The sequence below is a fragment of the Prunus dulcis genome, chromosome 7 (genome assembly GCF_902201215.1).
Source record: "Prunus dulcis chromosome 7, ALMONDv2, whole genome shotgun sequence".
NCBI classification, from domain to species: Eukaryota; Viridiplantae; Streptophyta; class Magnoliopsida; order Rosales; family Rosaceae; genus Prunus; species Prunus dulcis.
This window is the reverse complement of record NC_047656.1, coordinates 10,032,588-10,041,266: the sequence shown is the minus strand read 5'-3', so window position 1 is coordinate 10,041,266 and position 8,679 is coordinate 10,032,588. Positions and strand designations below refer to the sequence as shown.

At 35.8% G+C, this 8,679-nt stretch overlaps 1 protein-coding gene and 1 long non-coding RNA gene across 8 annotated transcripts; one reads left to right on the top strand and one right to left on the bottom strand.

The window, feature by feature from the left end:
- Positions 1-495: 495 nt before the first annotated feature.
- LOC117633788 lies at positions 496-2,360 on the top strand. The gene is made up of 2 exons (XR_004586704.1): positions 496-834; positions 2,063-2,360. It is a non-coding gene; the product is annotated as an uncharacterized LOC117633788 (long non-coding RNA).
- On the bottom strand, positions 2,141-8,055 carry LOC117633787 (protein EMSY-LIKE 1-like). 7 transcript variants are annotated; one of them, XM_034367564.1, is made up of 11 exons: positions 7,731-8,055; positions 6,763-6,885; positions 6,497-6,662; positions 6,290-6,399; positions 6,061-6,181; positions 5,642-5,872; positions 4,189-4,257; positions 3,404-3,655; positions 3,257-3,325; positions 3,110-3,173; positions 2,141-2,574 (listed from the first exon to the last, which is right to left on the bottom strand). In XM_034367564.1, the coding sequence occupies exons 3-11, from the start codon at positions 6,593-6,595 to the stop codon at positions 2,528-2,530; spliced, it is 1,062 nt and encodes a 353-aa protein (XP_034223455.1). In that variant the 5' UTR covers positions 6,596-6,662; positions 6,763-6,885; positions 7,731-8,055; the 3' UTR covers positions 2,141-2,527. The 7 variants fall into 7 exon arrangements, with proteins under 7 accessions (XP_034223455.1, XP_034223448.1, XP_034223449.1 ...); XM_034367557.1 differs by lacking the exon at positions 6,763-6,885 and having other exon boundaries at positions 6,497-6,699; XM_034367558.1 differs by lacking the exon at positions 6,763-6,885 and having other exon boundaries at positions 2,141-2,571; positions 6,497-6,699.
- Positions 8,056-8,679: the final 624 nt, after the last annotated feature.

Sequence of the window (8,679 nt, the reverse complement as noted above, 5' to 3'; positions counted from 1 at the left end):
TAGTGACTTCTTTAGGTAAATTATAAATTCAATCATAGAATTTTTAATTAAAATAAAATAAAATAAATAGATGAACTCTATATATCATTATATTTAAGTGATTATGGTAATAATCAGCTGTTCACATGACTTACAATTTCACTAAAGATTATTCAAGGGTACCTAGGAAATGCAATATGACAACAAAGATTAGTTATTAAATAAAAGATCCTTTTATAATTCCATATACATTGAGGTTTTGTGTTCAATTCCCTTCTTTCAATATCGATGATGTAAAATACCTATGATGTAAAAAATATTTCACATTTTTTTTGTTCGAAAATAACTATTCATGTCAACAAATCTCCAAGTTTTTCTTTATTTCCTTACATTGAAAAAAAGAAAAAAGAAAAAAGAAAAAAAAGAAGCCAGTCTAATGGGGACCTTTGTTTTAGGTATTCTTGTCAAAATGGCATTCAAATGCAAATTCAACACAAAATCGTTCAAAAATGGTAGTGGATAGCATTTCTTCAAAACAAAGTCATCCCCATCTAATTTCTCTCTCTCTCTCTCTCTCTCTCTCTCTCTCAAACATTATTACCCAGTTACAAACACACTCCTTTCATGACAATTAGGAATTCCCTTTCATCTTTAAAACCAACCCAAAGAATACCAAAACGAAATAGCTAACGTTTTCAGCTCAAATGGGCTTTAAAGCCATCGCGTGTGATATGAGAAAAACGTACGTCGGCAGATTCACAGGAATGCCTTCACGATGTAGTTGCTGTCTGAAACCGAAAGGGTCTCCCAGAATTCATCTGCAAAATCAGATTCAGTTCATATTTCCTTCTTCAGGTGTGATTTTTCCTTTCCATTTTGTTGATTATTGTTTCTCTGCATTTGGGATTGTTCCATTTTTGTATTATTTTTTAAAATTCAATTTATTTCTTCAGTTGAAGTTGGCCGATGATCTGTGCGTTTATATGTCCAATTTTGTGTCGACAGATTCTCATAATTAATGTGTTTATGATTGCATTTGATGCTTTAGATTAATCATTTGTATACTCCATGTCCATGGAAGATCATTGGGTTTTTGTTTTGATTCTTTTTTTGTTGTTGTTGAATAATTATGATCAAACTTCGATGTTTAACTGGAGCTGCTTGATTCTTTTAAGGTAATTGTAGTTCTTGTGGTATTGGATTCAATGGTTGTAAGTATTCTTTGGTCTTTCCCACAGTCTAAAAAAGAACAAGATCTCAAATGAATTTTTTTGAAAGACATGTATACAAGAAGGAAAGACATTTATTTTCACTGATCATAGAAGAACTTAAACTAGGAGGATTGCCTCTGTTGTAGAGTGAATTCCGAGATCGATTTGATCCATCCACAGAAAGTTTATGTGCTCTTTTCTTCTGAATGATCTGTTTTGGGAATATGTAGAAGAAGACCAATCCTTGTGTTTATCTTGGTTTTTTGTTGTTGTGCAAATCAGAAGATCCAAGGCCATTGGATTTAGGAAAAATTAATCTATTTTCTCCTCATCAGTGTGTGCACCACTTGCTGTTCAATGCAAATTTGATTTGGTGTTCTGATAGCTGCCTTTTTCAACTCCTTGGCCTCGTTTGGGAATGCTTCTGCAGGAAGCATTAACATAATCAATTATAAGATTTTTTTTAGAAGTGCTCCTATTCCTATTAGAAGGATGTCAGAGATTTTATTAAAAATCCAAGGGCTTTTGTGACTCATAATCACTTATAAGTTTTTTTTGTCAAACACTATCAGAAGCGTTTTGAGGTTATCAGGAAACACTTTTAGCCCTTTCAGAAGATGAATAATTAGAGCTCATCCTTTCAAAAACGATGAACAATTGAATTTGGTTCCTTCATTCTTTAGCATTGTTTGTGTTGGTGCCCTGATATCTGGCTCTGCAGTGTGCTGTTTTATGAGATAGAGCAAGTCACTCATTCCTGCTGCCACAAAACATAGATTTTCTGATAAGACAGCATCAAAAAGCTTTTGCGATAGCCACCAATACGAAGTAATTTCTTTCAAGGAATGTGATTTTGTTTGCTTTCTTTGCAGGATAAATGGTCGGTGGAAGCTAAACTTAAATGCTTTATTTATATTAGGGGGAAGAAGCAGAAGCAGGACAAGTCCACAAAATCAAAAGTGGGCCAAAGTCAACCAAATTTTACATTGCTAGATTTTACATTTGAGTCAAGTCACTCGGGTGGAAACTATGATTGATGAAAGAAACAATCTCTTCTACACAACTTCTTGGCAAATCTAAAACACTAAATCGAGGTGTTTTTACAAGTGGATGTGTCTAAAGTCAGGCATGTGATCATCAAAGGCAATTGAAATTTCTCAAAGGAACCCAGATGAAAGTCCAAGAATTTGATAAAGTGAAAAAAGCTATGCCATTAACATCATCACCACCTTTGTGGTCGTCGTTCTTTCCAACTCAACCTTTCATTTGACTGCTAGCTTTGAAGCTACTATCCAGAGACCATCGTTGCCTCAACCACTGTGCCTGCTTTTCCGTCGTTATCCATCCATTGATCGACCATGCAGAAACGTATGCTCTCCATCTGCTTTTAAGCAAAAAATTAGAAAGAATAAGCAGAATTTTAAAAATAAAAAACAGGTCAAATGTGGAAGGTTGTCAAAAATAAATATAGGGGACCAACAAACAACATTTTGATTTTGTGTAATCCTTTTCAACAGTCCTATTCATTATATGGGGTCTCAGTTCACTGTGCGGATAAGCCAGGAAGATAACCATCTATCTTCATTCAAGGACCCATTTTAGTTAAGAGTCTGGAGGATATCCAGAGAGTTGCGTAGCCAATTACTAAAGAAGGTCCCTTGCCAAACACTATGCAAAACTATTCATTTTGGTTGAAAAGTGCAGTGTGTGACGGTTACTTTAATTAAAATCAATTGAAAGAATTATGCACCAACAGAAGTACGGGCATCGAAAGATACCACTAAAGAATAGGAATTTTCAATATGCTAATAAAATAAACTTTCACAACAGAAATTCTGAAGGTACAACAATTGGTTAATATACTTATTTTGACAGCAACATCATAACACAGAATTATTATGTACACATGTATCTATTACCACTTTCGCCATCCGATGCATATGCAAGCCTTGCGATGGCATCAACAAGGGCCTGTTCATGATCCTGCATTTGTTGCATATAAATGTCAAATTGTAATGTTAGACCAGGAGAAAGGAGAGAGAACGGGTAAAGGATGTTAATCTTACTTTCAGCATTTTCCTTGCTTTTTCAAGCTCAAAAGGATCTGGATGATTTGCATTGAAAACTCTCTCCACCTAATAAAATTAAAAGTGACAAATGAAAAAAAAAACATAATTCTAGTTACATAGGCTCATCATGTTCATCATACATACCTCCTTTACCAGAGTATCAGTATTTAATAATTCCAGATCATCTGGCATCTTCTTCCCTACACCATTTTGTGACAGATGAATTTCTTTTTTTGATTGGGGCTTTATGGGTCCTCGTCCTCTTCCAGCACCTGGAGTAACACCGCCATGGTTCAAAGATTTCTTAACCCTGCGTCCTCCTTGCCCACCGCCATGGCCCCCTCGATGAGATAGGCCCGGATCCTCACCTTCCCAACGGATATCCTCACGAGAGATCTGTAACCAGTAATGAGTCAGTCAAGTCCCAGCACTCTTTGATTGCTTGGGATACAATTTTGTCAATTTACCAAAGACAAGACAGATATGACTTGACAATATGATCAAGGCCAGCAATGCTGCCACAAACATAAATGTACACGCATGTCATAAGCCCTTTGAAAAATATGAATGAAATAGGAGACATTTGATATATGAGAGCAACATTTCCAAGCTCTTTGATTAAAGATAAAAATATAATTTAGTTCTAAAGCTCTCATAATGCCGTTTCCATCCAAGATCAACACTATCTACATATTTCATATTTTGTGTTCATGTTTGACTACAACATCTGCTTATCTACTTATTACTGAAAGATGGAGCCAGCAGAAGAAATCAAAGGTCTAATTCTATTTCTCTTGGGCTCTCTCCCCGTGGATCCTAGTTCTAGTCAATGATTGCTTCCACACTCAACAATAACTAGAGCATTGGCAGGTTAATGCTAGAGTGGAATACATGCATTCATACTACCTATGAAGAAAATATAGACTAACCTCCTTGAGATCAACCCATTCCCATGTCTCGTTTGCTGTATTTATATCATAGACCAATGCATGTCGACCCTGTAAAAAACGAAAGTTGATATGAATGGCTAAAGAATCTGGCACGTAAGAGAATCTAAACAGTCATTCATAGTCATCGCATTTTACTCTGGTCAACTAAGTTTATCCTAAACACGTCAGGAGTATATTAGGTTTTCCTATTCACTTTTGAATAGTTATTGATAAAAAAAAGTGACCAAATCCATCCAAAGAGAAGGGTGTGCCATTTTAGAAGCATGCAGGCACAGATAAACTGACAACAAAACATTACTACAGATAAAACATGGAAACTTAAGAGATCATCAGAAAGAAAATATCACTTAAACAAATAAAAAAAATCAAATAACTTATAGTTAATGTGTGTATTATTTATTCTGGAAAATTATTGTTATGCCAAAGGATCCTTTAGTTGTCTAGTACATTTCATCTGAGCACAAACTAAACCATATTAAGATTGGGTAGAACACGTCAAATTTAAATCTGTCTTGGATTTATGAAAATTCCAACAACAATGGAATCCTTCAAACCTAGAAAGAGTCCAGAAGGAAAAATGAACACAAACATCATCCAACAAATAAGACGATTGAAATTTTGTACGTAATCAAACACCATATTACATGACTCTTCTACAAAAATGACAGATGAGGTGTAATATTTGATACACTTTAAGCCATGAGAGGAAAAATATGTTAAGTCTATACAACTATATCTTTTACATTAAATTCATACCATCATCTTTTACCATTGACAATAATTGCTGAATTAAAAGTCCAAAACATTTTGGTTCAATTATTCAAAATATCTTATAAGGAATTTGCATGATGTTCAAAGGAAAAGGGAAGAAAAAAAAAAAATCTTAAGATTTGGCACTAAAACTGAAAGTCATCAATTTTTACAAAAAAGAAATGGCATCACACAGCTACGACTAAAAATAATGTTTAAAAGATAGTTATGCCAGAACGGCAGTTCAAAGTTTATTAATTAGTACGCCATCAGAGAAATGCTCATTCTTCTCATTTTGTATTCAAAATCGACTGAACCTATAATATATGAAACAACTCTCTGGAGTTGTATTACAAGGTACATACTCAAGCAAGTGCACTCTTATGTCGATTAATCATCTAAGAGAGTCTTCTGTCCTATCAACATCTAGTAAGAGCAGTTGGTAGATGCTAAATGAAAACCCTAACCAAAGATAACTTATTTTCTTTCCATTTCGTTTAGCAAAGTTAGTTATCAACAAACTTCATGGACACCAGTAATAATACCAATAAACTCAGCTGAATTCCGTTTATGCTTGTTTTCACTCGGACATGTGCATTTTAACAGAAATTCAACTTACAAATGTTGTTGCAGAAAAAGGAGGACTGAATCAAAAACACCTCATGCAAACTTCAATACCTACCTCAGTGCGGTTGTATTCAGTGATAACGGCCTCATAGAAGCTGTTGTCTTCAGGCCATCTGGTCCATACTTTCCTTCCGATTAATGAATCAAATGTTGCTGCTTCAACAGGTTCATTTCCAACAAGGGGACCAGAAGAGCTACGGCCAGTTAATTGTCTACTCAAAGTAGGTCCTGTCGACGGGTACTGCATGGACTTCATTGAGGATAAACCAGGGAATGGCTGACCATGCTAAGAAAAGAGAACAAAATTTAGGTCAAAACCAGTTTTCTTCGCACTACTGTAGTAATTAGTTTAGGTTTGTAATTTACTTTCCTTATGGCTCAAAAGAGCTCCTTAATACTTTTGAATACAAAGGCTGCAAATATGGAATACAAGATTAAAGCCACAATCGAGAGACCGAATGCTAGAGAAGGTACCGATTGAGATGTTTTCTGTTTCTTTCGCGACGCAGAAACAGTAGGACTGGGTAATAGATCATAGACAGGCTGAGATGCACTAAGCCTAGCAGCTTGATGCCCGCCTCCTTTTCTCCACTCTCTGATACATGCTCCAACATGTGACAATTAAAAACTAGAAATACTAAACTCCCTGCCAATTTTGCAGTGATCATTGTATTACAATTTGTTCAACTTTGAAGAGGCAAACCTTATCTTACTGATGATGTCATCAGAATTAACCTTGGTCAGAAGTTCTCTGTGTTCATCATCTGATACTCTCAGCTCTTTCCTAAGTTCGGTAATCAAGCTTTCCTTCTCCTGAAATAAACACACATGACAACAAATTAAAGGCTGATTCACAAACAACATCAAGATAACAAGCACAGAGACATGCAAACAAAGAGAAGGCAAATACCCAAGTAATCGCATCAGACTGAGCTTTAAAAGCACGCAGGACTGCACAGTATGCTTCTTGCTCTAGGTGATGAATTTGGGCCTCCATGTCTGTATACATCCTAGAAAATGAGATAGAACCTACTGCAGATCTTTCTTTTGCTGTGACGTGAGCCCCTCTTGGAATTCTGTTTTGATGAGATGGAGGAAGATCATCATCAGTACCTGCAGTTATTCCATATAAGGGTATACATGATACTCACAAGAAATATGTCACCATAACTTTACCTTGGAAGAAAGGATAAGTATTATTATATAACCACAACTAATGGCATGGAGCATCTAGATGAAACTTTGCATCATATGCAGCTAGTGGTCTTCTAAAGCTATTGATTGCGAAATATATTTATCCTGAACAGAAGTAAAAAATATGTGTTTATTTATTATCTATATATCTGACAATTAAGATCATATATATTGTTGAGAAATGTATCAATTTGCAACGAAAATCAGTTCATAAACAAGAATTTGGGTTGGATCCATGATGGAGTATCAACTTGAGCAAAACAAAATTATATGAAGTTCACAAATTCCCCTTCTATGGCTAGAAATGCTATTTAAAAAATAAGGCAGAAATTGTTAACTCTTTTGGTACATAGTTTTTGGAAGTTTACTTGTATGAAAAAAGCCACAACAATTCTTCAAACTATCTCATACACATAAATATAGTAGACAGATGGGGATTTCAAGATAACACTTGCATCCTTAATATCCATGCATCTTATGAACGTACACATATCAAAGTTTATGCAAATTTATGTCTTGTTTTACCAATCAGTGAATTTCATGAAATTAATTGAAATAAGAATCATTCTATATGCCATCTTTGGTTTCTTCCACTCTCTACATAATGATCGATAATTAGGGAAAAAATCAAAGGTGAGGGGTAAACTTGTACTCTAAGAATCACTTTAAGAGGTGAAGCCCAAGTAACTCGCATGAACCCAAATTCCCAAAAACAAAATCCAGAGATTTAACACTTCAAAGTAACACAATTATACATTCAATCTCCCTAATTCGCATAAAACCCAAGAACACCCAAAACCCTAATTTGGAAAAAACCCACTCTATATTCTGCAGGCCTGGAACAAACTCATCACACAATTACCCAAATTAAACCCTAACCCACTAACCGAAATCCCTTGAGATGCGTGACCCAGATTCGAGATAATTGTAAAGGTTCAGACTATTCTCACCGCTGCTGTCGGAGATATCATAGTCCATGCGCAAGAAGGGCGAAGAAGATCTTATAAGAGCCCTAGAAATGAAAGTAAAGTGCAGGGGCTGAGTTTTGTGAAGAATGTTGAAGCTGAAAGTTAAGAGCTTTGCTTTTCGTAGAGGCTCTGGGACTTCAAAACCCAAGTTGCAGATCTTATAAAAAGATCCCAGGAAATGAAAAGAGAAGAGGGCTCGAGCCTGGAGGGAGGGACTTCGAGACTTGAGAGCAGAAGAAAGCTACAGTTTTTATTCAAACTAGAGCTCGAGTTTGTTGTTGACAACGTTGCAATTATCGTAGTTGGCTTTGTAGTTCCAGACCCATTGGAATTTGGAAAGCATGCTATATATAGCAAAAGATGCTTTGGGCTTTGACCGACCAAACTTTGGGCTACGCTTTGGGACGTAGTTTTATGGTCCACAAGTCTGGCTGACATCCTTATCTTTTGTCGCCCAAATAAATTTTGGGTTAAACTCACACTTACTTATTGTAATTTGGTAGATCAATGCCATGTTTAATAATCTGTAATCGTATGAGGAATAATTGAATTGATGAGGAGTTTGATTGAGGAGGATTCAGAATTCGGGTTTTTATTGAAGTTGTTTACAAAATTATTTGTAATCGGGATTGGAATGATATTTGATCCCTATAAGGCCATCTCTAACCTAGTAGGCCAAATCCAAAAAATCCTAAATTTTAGCCCAATTTCTCTCTCAACCCAAGAAAAGTAAGAGGCTAAAATTTGGGAAAACCCAAAAGTGGGGCGGAATACCAATCCTAAATTATTGCCTGGATTGGAATTTTTTTCATGAAGCCCACTGAGCCTGAAGTGGCCCACGTGCAAGGAGGAAAAACTTAGGAGTCGTGGTTGCTGTGTTGCAGAGGGGTGCCGCAACATGGTGATTTTGTCATTGGAATCCAATAGCACA